Source organism: Haemaphysalis longicornis, unplaced genomic scaffold (assembly GCF_048455015.1).
Source record: "Haemaphysalis longicornis isolate Haplotype H1 unplaced genomic scaffold, Haemaphysalis longicornis Haplotype H1 scaffold_1, whole genome shotgun sequence".
Classification (NCBI taxonomy): Eukaryota; Metazoa; Arthropoda; class Arachnida; order Ixodida; family Ixodidae; genus Haemaphysalis; species Haemaphysalis longicornis.
In genome coordinates, this window is record NW_027526203.1 from 213,102,741 (window position 1) to 213,120,784 (window position 18,044).

General features: G+C 47.0%; 1 protein-coding gene across 3 annotated transcripts in view; it reads left to right on the top strand.

The window, feature by feature from the left end:
• LOC144141510 (uncharacterized) overlaps positions 1-676 on the top strand; it is a 38,370-nt gene extending 37,694 nt beyond the window's left edge. For all 3 annotated transcript variants that reach the window (XM_077673067.1, XM_077673061.1, XM_077673073.1), the window contains exon 9: positions 336-676. In XM_077673067.1, coding sequence (XP_077529193.1) covers positions 336-424 — 89 coding nt within the window. In that variant the 3' untranslated portion in view covers positions 425-676. The remainder of the gene's footprint in view (positions 1-335) is intronic.
• Positions 677-18,044: the final 17,368 nt, after the last annotated feature.

Sequence of the window (18,044 nt, forward strand, 5' to 3'; positions counted from 1 at the left end):
TAAGTTTTGTCTTTCATTGTAATGAAGTGATTTTTTTTTTTTAGGCTATTGATGTACAGGTGTTCAGTAACATAAAAATGTGCTAGTAGGCCATTTGAAGGCAAAAGTATGCCCCCAAATTATAAATGCATGTCACAGCCGGATGCCAAAGGGGGTTTCTACCCTTGAGAGGCATAAAGCCGTAGTTAGTTAGTGGAAACTGAGTCAGTGTAGCTTCATGACTTGGACCTTGTGTCATTAACGCTCTGGGACTTCTGGTGGTTTGCACGCCGATGGGGAATTCGTGCCGCATGGCTCCGTTGTAGCAGTGCCATGTCTCCTCCTTTGCCACACAGCCCGCCCCCGGTGGAACCGCAGGGGCCCGCCCCGAGTGTGGCGCCGGCCTCCCGGCAAGTTCGTGAAGCAAGAGACTCGACAGGACTGACTCTGCACCCGGCCACCTGGCGGCCTTGCCCTCTGGGAGAGGGGAGGGCTGGCAGAAGGCGAGGGACGAAGGAAACAAGAATGGAGCCTGGTGCAATAACAAGGATGTGGAGAGGGTGATGTTATGGCTTGTCAGAGTTTAGATTGTTAAAAGGAGCGAAGAAGCATTAAACTCTTTGTTTTCTCTTAAGTTATTTTATATTTTTATTTTGTTTTTATAAGGACAACAAATAAAGTATGCCTTTAGCAGTTACATGCTCTCTCTCAGTGTCGTGCTGTGGACGCTCCTTGCCCCGGCCGCTGACACGGGGCCGTTGCTGGTCTCCGAACGGCTTCCCTAACTGGTACCAGTGCTGGATGGCTCTTGCATTGAACGTGGCCTGTAAGTGGAAGTACCCCCGGGCCTGTGGACGTGCCTGACACCCTCGGATCCGGCAGTTTAAACGTGAGCTCTCACCAGTTGTGTGGGAGCAAGACTGCAAGGTCACTGGTCAGCAGCAGTCTGTGAAGCATTAGCTGTGAATGCACACGTGCATTCCAGCGAGGTGGGCATGTTTTAAATTGATGGAAATTGGGTGCAGAGCAAGGCCTTATAGTTAGTGCTGACTACTTTATTAGTACAGTGCATCTGTAATTCCCATAAATTTTGTAAATTGTTCAAGCTGAAAACTGCTTGTTTGGACTATTCATGCTATTTGAAACTGTGCCTGTGATTTCATTTAAGTGAAATGTCTGTTAAACAACAATCCTTCTAGGTGTAGTGCTTCACTGTAAAATCAATTTGTTCTCAAATGAACGAGCAATTGCAGCTTGAAAAATGTTACAGGAAGATTGCACTTGAACTTTCTATTGCACAATATTGCTCGCGCTTTCCAAGTGAAGCAACATGATGGCGACTGCAGGGTATGTGCTGCCAGTCTTGTGCATTGCCAATAAGAAAAGAGTGCAGAATGGACTACACAGAAAACTGAACAATGGACTACCCACGATGGCAGTCCATTCTGCACTTTTTCAAAAATGTATCACCAACTTTCCCAACTTCCAATTGTGCTCAGCCTTACAATTCCAGCATCTTGGGCTGTTCAGGAGGCAAGGTACGCAGGGTGTACACAGTAGGCCTGGGAGGCCACTGCATACCTTAGCAGCAGTGGTATAACAAAGCACACGTAACTCGAAGCGAAGCAGAAGAAATGTTTCAGCTCTCAGCAGCAGAGCTTTGCAGTGCATTTTCCAGCAGGGCAGCAGAGTGCTTGGTGGGTTCATGGGGCTTTCCCCGTGAACAAGTTTAATGGTGGCACAAGCACAGAGCTGCCATGAACGTGTGGCCAAATGTGGATTGACCAAGCACCATTATTGGATCATCCTTAGTTGCTTGCCTTTGTGGACCATTACTGCTTGCCGAACACAAGTTTGGGAAAGGGAAGAACCCAGTTGGAACCCTTGAGCTGTTTTTTCTGTAATGTATGGCATAAACTTGCTGCATCGGGGTTGCTGTACAATTTCAGTTTATCACAAACTGCTCTACAGTATCATTGTGGTGCTTGCTTGCCATGCAAACCAAACAAGGCTGTAGCTGCATTCAGCTAGATCAAACTTTTCCTCTTTAGGTCCACGTTCGTGCTCCAGGATTACGGGAAATGCTGCCCCAACACCTTACCTACGTCTTGTTCATTGCCTTAAAGGTTTCACAGCAGTCTTACAGCAGCGTTGGTGGGCTCAAAAGCTCATCAGCTAGGTCTATATTCACACAGCTTGACCGAGAAGCTACGTTTTAGCTGCAGTCGTTGCAAAGTTTATAGGTCTCTGAAATTAACTCAACTTTTTTTTTGTGTATGCGTGTGAAACGGTTTAGACGCTGGTGCCTTCCTTTATTCTGTTACGGTCAATTAGTTTTCAGTTTCTGGGGTGAGAGTGCCCCACAAACTTATGGAAGCTGCTGTGTCTGCCCTTGCAAGCTTCGTTTGCACACTACAACCTGGTAGCAGAAATGTGGCTAGGTAAACACAACACGAGCACTGATGTAAAGATTGGAGGTAGGCCAGTTGCCTACTAGTGGTTATGAGCACGTGGTGGTACTATTTTCCACCGCTGCGCACTGTGGAGACACGCCTGCTGTTGATACCAACGCGGAGGGCATGCGCGTCCCTGCGTGCTCACAGCCACGCTAGTTTTCTCTTTCGGCAGCCGTGCTGTGAATGCCAGTAGATTCCTTTGCCTTCATCGCGGTGAAAGGTAGCGTGGATGCCGAAAGCGAGAACTTTCGTCGCTTGCATGAATGGCACTGAGGGGTCTAGGACATCTCGGTGCATGGACATTTCAGTGCGCAAGCAAGCACCGAATTATCGGTGCTTGCTTGTTTGAAACAGCCGTTATATTTTTATTTCTGCATTACGTGAGTGAAGAACCATATTCTAGTGCAGTGATTGCATCTCTACATTCATTCAGTGTTTGATTCTTACCAGTTATTGCTAGAAATTCAACATTTGTATATTTTTTTTTTACTGCCTTGTTCAGAGAACATAATTATGCAGCCAATTAAATGAATTCTTTTGCACATGTTTTTTAATTTATGGCAAAGCGTTAATTTATATTTGCCCGAGCGAATATAAATTAACGCCTTGACGCAAAAGGGATCCTTTTTGCGGCACACAAATCAGGTCGGACAATTAGCCAGTTGGTCTCCTCGATTTGGCTACACTTTCACTTGAGGCGGTGTAGCACTCTTGCACTCGATTTGCCAGTGGAGCTCGCGCCACCTGCACTTCGGCCCTCGATTTGACGCAGTGCTGCACGAATTCTTCTACACTTCTGCAATAGCCTTTGTGCGAGTTCTTGTCTCGTGCAAGGTGCAGCGTGCTTTGGCACGTTTTTTGGTGCGCACCGTAGCAGACGGTTCCAACATGATACTTGTGTCAGTAAACGGAGTAGAAACATTAGCGATTCCCGTTTAAGACGAGAATGGTCATCACGTGCAACAAGATAGTGCATTTGTGTACGAAACAAAGGTAAATGCAGGGTGACGCCATTAAAAAAAACGCGAGCGCGCAAACGAATTGTAGCAGGCGACGTTTGTGCACTTTTGCCCTCGCTTTGGCCGGCTGCACCACTCGCACTGAAAGAACTGGCGCTGCACTTGCACGACACTTTAGTGAACTAGTGCACAAAGTGCAGCCAAATCCAGGAGACCTAGTGTTTACGATGGTGTAATGCATTTTTATGTAGTTTTCTCTAAATGAAAGGCACACTTTCACTATTAAAAATAAAGCCGCCTTACAAACATTTGTTTGTCCCCCAAAATGAACAAAATCTCAAACTTTTATGTAGGCTGCGCCGTCATGCTAAAATAAACTTGCAGACAGTGTTGTCGCTAGCTTTTTAAAAGAATAGTCTATTGTGGAGGAAGAACGGGCTTTTCTGAAAACAGCTGATAAAGCTCGTGCGGCTTGTGCGTACAAATAACACTTATTCCTGTAATATGGTTTTATGCTTACGCGCGTTCTTTCATCTTGTAATTCTTTGTCCCAGCCTCCACCCACCCCCTCCACACCCTCATCTTCAGGTTTCAATCTCCCCCAGATTTTTTTTTTCAGTGATGTTTATTTTCGGCTACCCCTGAAAACCCTACAGACCTCCGAAGCGTCACCGCATAGGTGACTGGTAAAAAGCGCAAAGGCTCATGGGTACGTCGCCTGCTACCGCCACTGCCGGTTCGAGATCTCGCTTGGCCTCCCGTACGCCGCCAGCTTTCACACACGTGTGCATGTTTATTTGCCAGAGTGCCTACCTTTCAGAGAAGGCCCTAACAGGATTAATAGTTGTTATTCATTGAATGCGCGATGCATGAGCATTTTTTTCGGTGGAAACAGATAAACAACACCGACAACACGCACACGCGCGTGAAAGCCGGCGGCGTATGGGAGGCCAGGAGAGCTCTAACCGGAAGTGGCGGGGCTCCGCGGGAGCAGACAATGTACCCATGAGGCTTTGCGCTTTTTACAAATCAACTTGAAGCTGCTGAGGACACAATGAACAGTATTGTTGGCACTAAAGCCTTCCATCACGGCGGACGAGAGCAATATGGAGGGGCTTTAGTTGGCGCCTGTCAGTCACCCCCATTGAGGAACAAGCTTGCCGGCTACACCCCATCACGCGTCGCGGTCATACCTATGGCGCCTCCTCTCCAGTAATCGCTCTTTGTTCGCCTTCGGTCGCCCCATCGGCAATTGTAGCTCTAAGTGTTCCCGGTCATAAAATTTATTCCATTATGAGACGAAAAAAAAAATGAATAGGCAGGTTTCACGAGAGCTGCGACAGTTGTCTTCAAGTTTTCAACACCCTGTTTGCACATTGATGAAGCACAAATGCAACCACAGGCTACCAGCACCAGCATGGAGGAACTACCAACCCCCTTGATATATAGAGGGGGAGTCAATTGTGCTCATGGTTATTAGTGTAGGGAAATCTGGTGTCGAGCAGCTTGCATTTCAAAGGGAATAGATGTAGCAACTACATCAAGCACAAGCTGATTCTGATGCTTAGTGGACTTTGCTGTGAGCCGCCCAAAGCACCACGAGGGGAAGCAGTGCTGGTCTTACTTGGGAGCTGCAAAATTACAATGCACCTTTTATGTCGTTATCTAGGGAGCCTCAATTTTTTATGCTGCAGTGGAAATCGTGCGAATGCATGTTTGTAAACGTCCATTCCACCAACAAATTCACGGCATGCCTTGACAGTAGGTGCAGTTTTATGCATCTGGATAATCACCTGTACCCATTTATCACAGGCCTGCAATTTGCACATGGTCCGATTTAAGCCCCTTAAATGTAGCAACTGTAACCAATCGTAACACACAATCTTAAAAACTCTACCTTATCAACGCAAAAGCAATATGTGGCCCATTGACTAAGAAGCCACTATCCGCTGTCTGTACTAGCACAACAGCTCCTAAATTGGCTGGCAGTGCAAAGAGAACAAAGAGTGAATTGTGTTCAAAACAACTTTGGGAAGAGTTGAAACCAATGAGAATCAAACCCAGGACCTCCCTAGTGCACGTCCAGCACCACATCCTTGACACCACTATAGCTCAGTGGGTCTAGCTGACTAAAGGTGGGCCCAGGGAGCGCATTATGACCTTAAACTGAAAAAAACGTTCACAGGTACAAGCAACCCGACATACAATGAGTTTGAAATTTCTTGGCAATTCATTAGGCCACACGCTCAACCACCAACACATAGCCATAACATTCCCACTCGGGTGAATTGGCCAGTCACGATGATAGCTGCTGTCAGAAGCTCATGGCTGTTTCACCAATTCCCATTTGTCTTAAAACAATGCTGTTTAAATTACGCACTGGCCAACTGCACCTCATTGAGTATATTTTACGCTCCTGGCATTCTGCAGTGGCCTTGTTTAGTGTTAAAGAACTACGTATTTGATCACATGTGAAGACTGCCATTTCTGTTAGAGAGCATTTTGTGCTTTCAACCTGAATTGGTTGACTCTTGTCAATTCAGCACTGGCTGCACACTTTGATTGTGGTGTAATAAACAGAAAACCTGGATAGAGTAAAAATACTGAAGAGTAAATTATACTAGGCTTATACATTGCACAGCGCAACTGTAAACATCAAAATTCGACTTTTTAGGTTTCATGTGGCAAAGCTCGGCATAGCTCAAGCCAGCTATGAGGGGTACTGCAGTGGAGGGCTATAGGTTGTCAGGCCACCTATAAACCTTTGACATGCTTCAAAATCTTTGCACTCAGGCATTTTTTTTTTGTTCTACCTAAACCAATGCTTTGGACTTTGGCCAAAATGTTTTGTACTGGTTAAACTGAACAATGCAATTACAAATAAGAATTGAACCAGCTTACTGTTGCGTACCTTCGAGAATCCAGTGCTTGCCTAATATCGAAAATTGCATCCAGCATTCCAGCTACCGATTCAAGAAATGTACTTGTATGTCCAAGGGACAAGCTCGAATAAAAAGTTACCCTACTTCAACTGCATTCCTTGCATATTTATTTATTTGAAAATTTTTAGCACGAAAACAACAGAACAGTACAAACAAGCAGTGCTGTCACTTTTCATGCTCTCTATCTCTCTCGTGCTTTGTTGTTTTTGCACCGTTTATTATTTTTAACAATATGCCACATTTGCCATTTTAGTTGGTTTTATTTGTTTTGATGTTATGCTGTGTTGCCAAGGAAACTTCGTAAACGTCACCTCCAAGAAAAAATAAGAATACCTAGCATTTGTAAGTGTATGCTTCTTGATGGATAGGAACTCTCACTATGTGAAAGTGAAGCCAAGAAAACACAAAAGTCGTCACAAACACTGAAGAATGTTTATTGACATGACATCGCATCACTTGCTGGACAAGCAACAAGGCACCATAATGCTGCTCACACAAGAGTGCGAAGCATGCTCCATGGCTAAACCACTTGATAAAAATACAAACATCTGCCCCAAGGTGACCTTGAATGAAAATGTGACATGCACAACACTGGGAATTAAAAGTTACTGGGTCAGGGATAAGTGAAAAGTGCGGACAAAAGTAGAGGGCACTTTCATGTGTTGGATGACGAGACTGCTGGCACAAGACAGGAAGGATCAAAGGGTGCTTGCTCAGTATTGTATGGTTACAAATACGTGCAGATTGCTACTCACTGGACCAAAAGTGCTTCAAGACCCGATTTTAAAGCAAAACTTACTATGTCTCACCAGTGGAATATGCCATGCCAAAAAGGCATTGCAGAAAAGCCAACTTTCTCTGACAATGATAATGATTGTGGGTAAAGAAGTGCAGAAAAAAAACGCTTCCTGCAGTCAGAAACAAATCAGGACCCTCGTGGTGTGAAACCAACATCTATTCCGTGACACCATTACAACATGGTCGAAGCAGTTTGAATCTGGATAGCGGTGCATCGACATGCAAAATTAGACAAAAATAGTGCACCTCACAATCTAATGACGACGACAGCTGAACGCGAAGCTTTCGTCATGCAAAGTCAAGCGGCGAAGTTTCAAAGCCACTGCCATCAAAAGTCCAAACTGCATGCAAGTAAAAGTGATAGCTCAATGAGGCAACGTCCAAGCTCAGATGACAATCAAGCAAGGAATCCCTCATTAGAAAACTTTGAGTTAAAGACAGGTTCTCCTAGACACCCTTCCCGCTAACTTACAACCAAATTCCTTAAATGATCTCCTGCATCCCTCCTACCCACCTAATTTAGCGAAGGCACTCTCCTGCATTTCATATCCCAACCCACTATTTTTCCCTTGCTATTTCCCACCCATACCCGTTGTGAACCTTAACTTATCACTACCCCTAAGGGGGTCTGATGCACTAGCAAGAGACCCCCGGGTGTTTTTTCTGCATTTCAATAAACGTTAAAGAAAAAAAAAGCCATTATTGTCGTAAGACAAAAGGGTGCACATTTTTTTCCTTGTAATTATACCAATTAATGAACACATGAAATAACAAGTAACAGCGAGCAATGATGAAAATGACAACAGCCACAGATTTGCACATAACTGCAGAGAGGAACTCTCTGGATAGGAGACGGAGCAATAGAAGAGCACAGCAGTTGCGTCTGAACCTTCCCGCGCAGCCAAACAAGCACGAAAATACGGCAAATGGACAAAATTAAGGGTTGGGAGTCTTAGTAGCCACTGTACTTTCTCGTCAACCAGGCGTGTGGCTGGATGGTATAGATGAACAGCAACGCGGGAGCTAGAGGACTGCTTGCTGGCGACACTACTACCACCCAGTACTCTGTACTCTGCAGCACAGCAGGAGGAACCAAACTGGAAGTGGGACTGCAAATTGCCATGATGTTACAAATGAAAAAAGTGCTGCGTGGCTGTCACAAGTCAAGGTCAATCACCCTTAGAGGGAAGGTGCCAAAACCCCTTAGAGAGAAGATGAAGACATGACATTTGAATCTAGTGGCTAAAAATGAACCATTCATGTAGCGCCCCACTGTAAACGGGGATTTATCTTCACTCATTTCCTGAAATAAAGTTTAAAAGAGGTTCATCCAGGGCAGTTGCCACCAGCACACTAGAGTAGTATGGTGGAAACACACCTCAATCTTTGCTTTTGGGAGGTCTTTTATTGGGCTGTCTACCAAAAAAGTCAAATTCTTTTTTTCTAAGGGGGCACACTGGTCTTAAACCAAAAGCACCACGGGGGTGCAGATTACGTTCCCATTCGTGCTCCGATAAATGAAACAACACAATGGAACCACACGGAACCCCCATGATGCTTCGCATCTATTCAGGGTGCCCCACGAAAAGATGGTGTAATTTTTTTCTTGTCCTTTTTCTTTGAAGCACTCCTTTGTTTATGTATTGAAAACCAATTTGCGCAGAGGCACACTTTATTAGTTATTTATGTATATGGCAAATGTTTTACATTTTAACATTTATATGTTCTCATTGTAGTATGATACTAATCTTGATCATTGCATTTTTGAAGCAGAGGTGGTTTTCTTCAGGTGGCAGTTCCTTTTCTCTACAAAAAATAGTGCTTACTGTAAACAGGATCAAACAACAAAAAAGGAAATCTGTTTTAACTAAGGAGGAAAAAGGTTCACGTCAATTTATAAGGCTGAGACAAAGATTATGGCAGTCACTACACATGCTGTGGTTCCCGTAGGGCTAACAAGCGATTTGCAAAAAACAACAACACGGTGCGGAAACCGAAGATGTACTCCTGCAATTAAAACACGAAATTATCGCTGTCCCTTCAAAGGTAGATATTTCAGCCATTTTGGCACTAGATCTTGAGAAAGCTTTTGATCGCGTATCACACCAGGCTATTCTGCGTAACGTTGCCACTTTGGCTCCGGGTAGCCAAACGTACAACTACATCCGTAACTTCCTTTCGAACCGCATGGCTGTTATTCAGCTCAGCGACATACAACCCAACACTATCCAGCTCCCACCCATTGGCACGCCTCAAGGCGCAGTATTATCCCCGCTCCTATTTAACATTGCCCTAATCCACCTTCCCAGTAAGCTCGCCACAGTCCCTTGCTTACGCCGATGATATTACGCTCTGGACCACCAGAGGCAGCGACGCTCAAATCGAGGAGGCTCTCCAACAGGGAACTGATTTAGTTACTGCCGCTCGCGAAGTTGGGCTTGGATGCTCACCTGAAAAATCTGAGCTTCTAATCCTTCCCGCCAAATCAACCGGCAACCCAGCCCAGACACCCACCATTGAGGTCCGGATTGACTTTAGGGATGTTCCCCAAGTGGCAGTCCTGAAAATACTTGGGCTCTGAATACAGCGCAATCGCGCAAACAGTAAGTACCCAGCACAGCTGACTTCTCAGGTGAATCAGACGATCACCCTCATCCGCAGGATTGCTGCCCACAACAAGGGGCTCAAAGAAATGGAGCGTATCCGGGTGATACAGGCATTTGTGCTGAGCCGTCTCACTTACTCCCTCCCGTATCTCTTGCCCTCGCGTACTGAACTCTCTAAAGTCAACTGCCTCATTCGAAAGATCTACAAAACGGCGCTACAAATCCCTCAGAGCACTACCACTGCCAGACTCGAGAAACTCGGAATTTACAATACGGCAGAGGAACTCATTGAAGCCCACCTTATCGGTCAGCTAAATAGGCTCTCATTCACCCCCACCGGTCGCACTCTCCTCGCTACTCTTAACCTTAAAGCCCCTATTCTCTGTGACCCTTAGCGTGCAATAGGCACCCTGTTTTCAACAAGCAGCGTAGGGAACAACGGGCACAAGCGCTTACAGAGAAATACCCCGTCCAACCCACTACGGTTTACATGGACGCAGCTTGCTACCGACGGCAGGACGCATACGCTGTCGCACTAATCAACCATCCCAACACTCCTCCTCTAACTCCCTAAAGCCCCAACCACATGGAGCGATTTTGCGAGCGACTTGGGGCGCGACGCGACTAGCGACGAACTACTTTTCGCCGCGCACCAAGTCGCTCATCGAATCGCTCGGTTCTGGGTCGCCAGAAACAGTCGCTCGCCTCCCGGAAGTGGCCTCAGCGACTAGTCAATAGGAGAGCCCCTACGTAAGCACGCAACCTCCGGTTTTGAAAGAGAACGGGGGGAAGATCCACGCAGACGACGTTTGCGGTGCAGCGGCAAAGAAAGCTTTGCGTGGCAAAGCTTGAGTACACGCTGAAGCAGAAGCAAGAAGGCTCCCGCTCACACTGGGTGAGACCCGTGTGGGAAAAACGACGTCAAGAAAGCGAATTCTTCACGCCGTTCATGTTGGAGCCGAGAAGCGAGGCGCAGAAGGAAAAGCGTGCGCTATCGCTAACCCAAACCAGTTTTAGAGATGCAATGAAGTGCAAAAAGCAAGGTAGAAAGGCGTAATACTTTTTAGTCATGCTTTTTATGACAAATGAACACAAAAAATGTTTGCAAACATCCAGCGTACCAAGCGCGTTACTATGCGCAGTGCGGAAACATTGAAATCGCCACAGTCGCATGCTCAGTCGCTCGAGCCGTCGCTGTCATGTGGTTGCCTCGGCGAGCGACTTCGGTTCGGCGACTGCGGATCCTAGTCGCGTCGCTCGTCGCGTCGCTGGAAAAATCGCTCCATGTGGTTAGCGCTTAAGAGTCCGCACCATCCGACATGAGGCGGAAGAGGCATGATCTCGCCCCTGGCGCTCGGAATTCTCTTCAAAAATCCTCCTACCGTACCCATAGAGCTGATCTGGACTCTTGCCCAGATGGGCGTGGGGGGAAATGAGGCAGCACATAGGGCCGCTAGAGAGCTCACCGTCCGAGCAGGCCCTAGCCTCGAACCCTTTCACGGAGCCCTATCAGCTCGGGACAGTCTTTTGACCTTCCAAGACATTACGGCACATTACTGCCTCTCACGCCGCCAACTCCCTTTCGCACAACCGGATTAATCCAACAGAAAAGAACGGCTATGGTGACTGGTGCAAACCCATACCCTCCCCTGTTGCTGCCACCTGCACCATATTTATCCTATCGTCTACCACTCCCCCAACTGCCCGGCCTGCGGAGCAGTGGAAACTCTGGACCATCTCCTTTGGAACTGTCCCCACAACCCCTATCCCCTCTTAGCAGACGGTGGGCACTGGGCTGAGGTGGTGGGAAGTTCCGACCTGTCTACCCAACAAGTGGTCACGGCGACGGCTGCTGTGGTCACCAGTACGCCGGTCACCACGTCCCCTAAGGGGCCTTTAAAGGCTCAATAAAATGTTTGTCCTCCTCCTCCCATGGTGCGGTCACATGCGGTTCTGCACACATGGCATCTGGCCCCATTTTGTCTGACTGGCAATAAAAACTGCGTGCTTCAAAATAACAAAGACATTTTTTAGCCACATATTCAAGCAGCCATTGCACGTAGTATTGCCTGGTATGAAAAATTGTGCTCAATAGGTTTCTCAGGAAAGGTGGTTTTGAGAGTTGCATTGTGCCATAGGACAAAACAAAATTAACTATAAATGAAAAACAACACAACAAAAGTCCTGCATTTGGCCATGCATACTTTTGTGCTCTTTTTCTATCATGTTTACAACCAACATAGCCGTACTGTTAATTACATTGCACCTTTGGTCTCATAGGTCACCCAGATAGGACAACTGAAGCCGCGGGAGTAGTGTAAGAAATATTCGCTTTATATTGCACAACAACAGTATTAATGTATTCTTGAAAGCGTAAGAAACAACAGCCTCGCCTGGACCTTTTGCATGCAGACCTATTTTTAATTGCCTGCAAACAATGTAAAATAGTTTCTTCTCGTCTTCTTTTTATTTTACGGTAAAGGGGTGGGGCTGCTTCTTTTCCTTCAGCTTTTTAGGTTGGCCATTTTTCATATATGATCAGGTATTTAAGCATTCAGAAGTAGACGTGTCCTGATCAGGTATATCTTGAGTCCAACTGAGTAAGGCGTATTCTGATTTTTATTATGCTAAGCGTCTCACTCCGAATGCTCCCCATGAGCACAAACGAGTTGCAGAGAATGAATGAAGATAGCACGGAATTCTTTTATCAACATGTAACTGCCTAAGAGTTCACATACTTGAGCACAATCATGGGGATCTGACATGGCATAAAATTAATAGCGGTTGCTCAGCAGTTGGGCAGCACGCCACTATTTAAACTAAATGCAGATGCTACTCGATAGTTTTCCCCCAGCTTAGAGACTGCCTTTTCCATGTATTTTCTAGTTCATAAATATACCATAGAATGCTTGGCTGCAGCAGCTCTCATAAACTACAAAATGACAAGAATAATATGGGCATTGCTTCCACAGATAATCTTTTTGTATCATTCCTGACATGAAATTGCCAAGTGAGTCTTTGGATCTTGGTAACAAACTGTTTCAAAGCACAGTGCAAACCCTGATGAACAAACAGCATTGCGTCAGGTGCATCGCCTGCGACACTGTGCAGCTGAAAAAAATATCTATATGTCTTCCTGCTTCATTTTCCTGTGTCTACATATGCAAAGTGCCTTTATTAACAATAAAAGCACGGCGGTAGGAGGGGTGTAAAACGTTTAAAGAGCGCACTACAAAATAATGTGACTTAAGCTTTTTTTAAACTTTATGTATGAGCTGCTTCACATAAGAAGCATTTCTTACAACATTCTCAGCCCTGTATGGCTTTCTCACGCAGCTTAGACATCGTGCGAAAAAGGCAACTTAGTCTAACAGCTCAAGGCGAGGTAGGTGCACCTTCTCCCGTTTGCACTCAAGAGTTTACATGAGAAGGCACTAAGTAACTGCTGCATAATCGAGTAAACTGAGGGCACTTCGCACTATGAGGCACAGGGCAGCGTGGTAGACCTCTCACTCAAGGATCTTTAGCGTAAACCAAGTCATCGTGTACTGAAGGTTAATTTTTTTTTGCTTTATAAATTCAATGCAGCCTCGGCAGCCAAGAATCGAACCCGAGACATTGTACATCCCTGCAGACATAGGAAACCATGTGAGATCTGAGCAATCTGGCACCTGAGAAATCTCATTAAGACGAATAAAGCTACCGTGCGATATTACTTAGAGTGTTTGCAAAAACCAAGGATAGACAGCATAGGGGCACTAGATACATCCTTGCTTACACAAAACTCAAAAGTAAAATTTAAAAAAAAAATGACGCAGGCGTTCGAGGCACGGTATATCTATGGTGGTGTCAGCATGTATTGTGCCCTGGCCGACAACGTAATTTATGTTCCTGCCTCCACTGGAAGCTGGAAGGTGCCGTAAACGACCCTGTGGTCAGCCATAACCCATTACACACCCAAGAATACAGTGCAAACTTTATCGTGACGGAAACCACGTACGATGCTGTTTGCACGAAGGTCACGCCAGCCCGCCTCATAGATTGTGCTATATCGGTAGTGCATATAACAATTTCTGGTGGGACCTCACTAGGTGGTACATATAGCATCGTCCATAAATTTTCATCAGTAAAAAAATGAAGGTAGCAAATAAGCAGTGCATGAGCTATCCCTACCTCTTCATTGTTACACTACTTACTGAAAGACTTGTACTTGAAAATGTCAGGCTGGAATGGATGCGTAGACCAGGTTGGTTTTTTGACATTGGCCTAAATAACTGAGCTTGATTTTCAGTACACACGCTGCTGTGTTCATGGCTATCAACTACCGTGTGACTGTAAACACTCGCTTTAAATGTATGCACAGAGAGAACGCAGCGGTGTATCTAAAGTATACCATCAGTTACAAGCCAGGCAAAGTCGGGAACCCGTTTGGTTGTGACAAGTGGCCTGCAAACATCAGTCCCCACTAGAATGGAAGGATGAGTGCTGCAGGCAGGCTAGGGGCACCGTGACTGCAGTCAGGAGATGCTGCAAGAGAAAGACATGGAACATGAGGAATGAAACACCGTTGAGGCAGCAGTAAATAAACAATCTAGGATGACTAAAAAAAGGGCAAACGACAGCAAAGACCACAGAAGCAGTGCTCTTGGCCGCTCTGATTTATCCGGGTCGTTCCCGCTGAATTTCCATCGGTTATTGAGCGATGATTGGCCCCACTATTAAAGATGAAAACACATAACGAAGTAAGCATCCCTTGGCAGGCACTCCTGGCAAGCAAAAGTGCTGGATGCAGCAACGAGTTCAACAGGCTAAAGGAGCGTGTTACAACGCCCTCACGAACCACACGCACACATGAAAACCTTGCCAACAGCGTCCTGTCACGCTCTTAACTTCACCAACAGATCGTACTGCAAGTTCATTTTCGTTACAATATTAAGATCGGTTAGCACAAGGCACGTTGTCTAGAAAAAGCGTCGAGGATAACAAGTGATGTTAATGATGCCACATTAAAGAAGAGACAAGGAAACGCCATGGGCGAGACGGGTTTGCATGAGAGCGAGTTTCCGCGCCGTGCAACAAACCGTCAACAGCTCGCGATCGCCGACAGACGCGAACAGAGCGGCATAAACAGCGACAATAATGCAAGACGGTGAGAACGCGCCGTTAAGAATTTCGTAAGCGTCGCTAATATAACTGCCGCGAGCAGAAAGCAAGCTTTTCAGTAGGAGATATGCGAACTGATTGCAAACCCGCCAAAAAGGAGTGCTCACCTGAGTCGGCCGATGGTGGACAGTTGAACGCCCACAGCTAACTGCGAAGCCGTGGAGCCAGAAGACGCTGGAGCTGTTGAACGAAGGTTGACAGGGCGACAACCATCGACACTTCACGAGTTCTTGCGTCGACAGCAAAAGTCAAACGCGACGACTTGAACCACTACGGCCACTACGGCAGTTCTGTGACTACGGCCGCTACGGCGCACACGGCGTGTAGGCAGCACTGGGAAAAATGTAAACACACCGCGCGGGTACGCTGCGAGCAAACGTGACGTCACATCCGCGTTAATTCCGGGACGTTGATTCCGGGCGCCACGCCATTGCGTCAACCGCGGTCGGCTCGCTGCGGCGGCGCGCTCACTGAGAAAGGCGATCTTCAAAAATTGTTTACAAATTATCCGTAGAACGTATGGGGCTCACACTTGGCTGAAAAATCCCCCGTTATGTGTTCTACCACCTGAATGCATTTGATTGCCACCTTCACAAAGCTTTTCTGGGTTCCTTTAAGCTAGCTCGTTTCCTTTCTCTTTTTTTTCGCTGCGCTTTAGCGGTGAGGGGGGAGGGCGGGAGCGGTGGTCAGAATGTACTAAAAGCAGCAGCGTCTTGCAGCGTTGGGTTAGAGTGAAATCAAAGCGCTTCGGTAACACTTAAAGTACATATGACTGTTAAAATAAAGCAAAAGGTTGAACGGAAGTAAATTAACCACGTTTACTATACAGGTGTGCATGGTTGCGTATATACTAGTATGTATGTTTCCAGCAATTATCACATCAACTGACGAAATTACAATATTAAAGCTAAGTTGTTTTTAGAAGGATGTCTGGGATACCCTGTACACCATGTCAGCACCGAGACGTCCTACACCGAAAAGGCCGCACCGAAACGTCCTGCACCCAAATGTCCGGATCCCGGCATTGAGTGCGAGTACGCGCATAGTTTCTCACGCGCGCAAGCACACGTGCACACCGGTTGGGTAGTGGAAAAAGCGGCCGCCGCCGAGCATAGCCTCCTTTATACTTTCTGTGCCTGCGACGTCGCCGGGAGAACAATAGGAGGGCTCCGTCGCTCGAGTTGCGGAGAGCGGCCGCTCACTTTGGTGGGGGCGCCACTTACGTAGAGTGCCGGGGCCGTCGGCGCGCCGATGGCGAGCGCGCAGAAGTGCCGGCGTGCACCCGTTTGCACCGTTATAGAGCTCTCTTGCTTGCAGGTTGCGTGCTTTCTAACAATATCTCTACTGGTGGAAATACAGGAAGTTTTACAGCCCTTGTTCAAAGGGTTCAAGTGGTGCCGAACGTAAGAGTAATATTTAATGAACACTTGTGTACACATGAACACTTAATGAACACCAACATCATGCGTAGCAGCACGACGTCTTCACAGACTGTGGTGGGCACTGTGCGGAGTTGGCTTACGATTACCACGACCCAAAAAAGTACTATAAAAGAAGGAAAATAAAATGCTTAAGTGCATATAAACGTGCTGTTACAAACCGCATCGCATTTTTTTGTTGGAGAAGCCGTGACGCGTCTTTTTTTTTTTTTTTTCGAGCGTGCGGCATGCTAAGTGAAACAAATGGAACAGGCAGGAAAGCATGTTAAGTTGAAATGGGGTGCAACCCAGTGGGCAGAAAACAAGATACTGATTGATTGATTGTAGGGTTTAACCATAGCCTCCTTTAAAGGAGGCTATGGTTTAACGCGCCGACGCAACGCAGGCAATGATACACGATGAGGCACGCTGTAGTGGAGGGCTCCGGATTAATTTTGACCACCTGGTGATCTTTAACGTGCGCCGAAATCTCGTACCCACGGTCGTTTTTTGCTTTTCGCCTCCATCAGAACAGCGGCCGGGAATCGAACCCGCGACATCGTGCTAAGCAGCGCAAAAGACCAGGCAATTAACTCATTCAGTGGAAACCAAAAAGCACTCAAACATTTTATTCTCAAGAACAAGAGACAATAAATAAAGGCTGCTTTTTAAAGCTTTACATACTTTCTGCAAAAAGGCTTTTTTGAAAATGATTTATACACGTCATTTTTGTCGGTGGCTGCACAGGTATAGTTCACAAGTAGTGGCCTGAAAAATTTCAGGCAGATCAGCTGTGCCAGCTCCTTGTGGTGCTGCTGTTCACTGTGGGGGCAGCTGAGGAGGCCAGAATCAACAATGGCAAGTATAGCCGCTTCCTGAAGTGTCCTCAATGGCTTCTTCAGCTTCGGCTCGTCTTTCAGAGCAGTTTCTATGAACAGGCGTAGGACATGTCCAAGACATAGACGAGCTTATCAGAAGGGTACAGAAGTCCGCCTCTGTCTTGGTTCCGTGAGTGGCTGATCGGACCGTGGCTCCGTAGTCAGCAAACAGCAGCTGTCGCACATAACATGTGCGACAGCTGCTGTTCGCTGACAGCTGCCTATCCAACATCTAACTGGTCATTGGAACGCAGTGATCTCCGCAAAGTGCCGAACAGAGATTCTATGGGATCACTACTGGACTTCCTGGTGATGACAGGACTTCTTCCACATCCCTCCGGCGTCCGAAACGAAAGAACCATGCACTAAAGGGTGCAGGTACTCAACATTGCACGTGGAGGAGAAACAACGTGCGATTCTCCAAGAAAAGAACTCTGTGCGGGAGCAGCACGCCAGCCCGCTCGGAGCGGCTAGTGCGGGAACAGAGATCGGCGGCGGCAGCGGGGCAGCGGCGGCGCGGCGCCAGCCCTACGTGACTAGCGCCGCCCCTCGGCGGCCGCTGGCAGTCGGCGAGCGGAACGCCGACGGTCGCTGGCGGCGCACGTCGCAGGCACAGAAAGTATAAAGGAGGCTATGCGCCGAGTGAGGCACTTCGTGTCAACCGCGCGCGGTGGCGCTCGCGTGCCCCGCCCGAGCGCTTTTTCGTCTCGGGTAGCGGCGGGTAGGCGTGCGTTGGGCAGTCTCCGAGGGGCTACAGTTCTTTTTTCGTGTAAAAACCGTTGATAATGCTATTAGAGAGTTTTAGCATAGCGGCTCCCGTACGCTACGCTAAGGTTAGCGGGTAG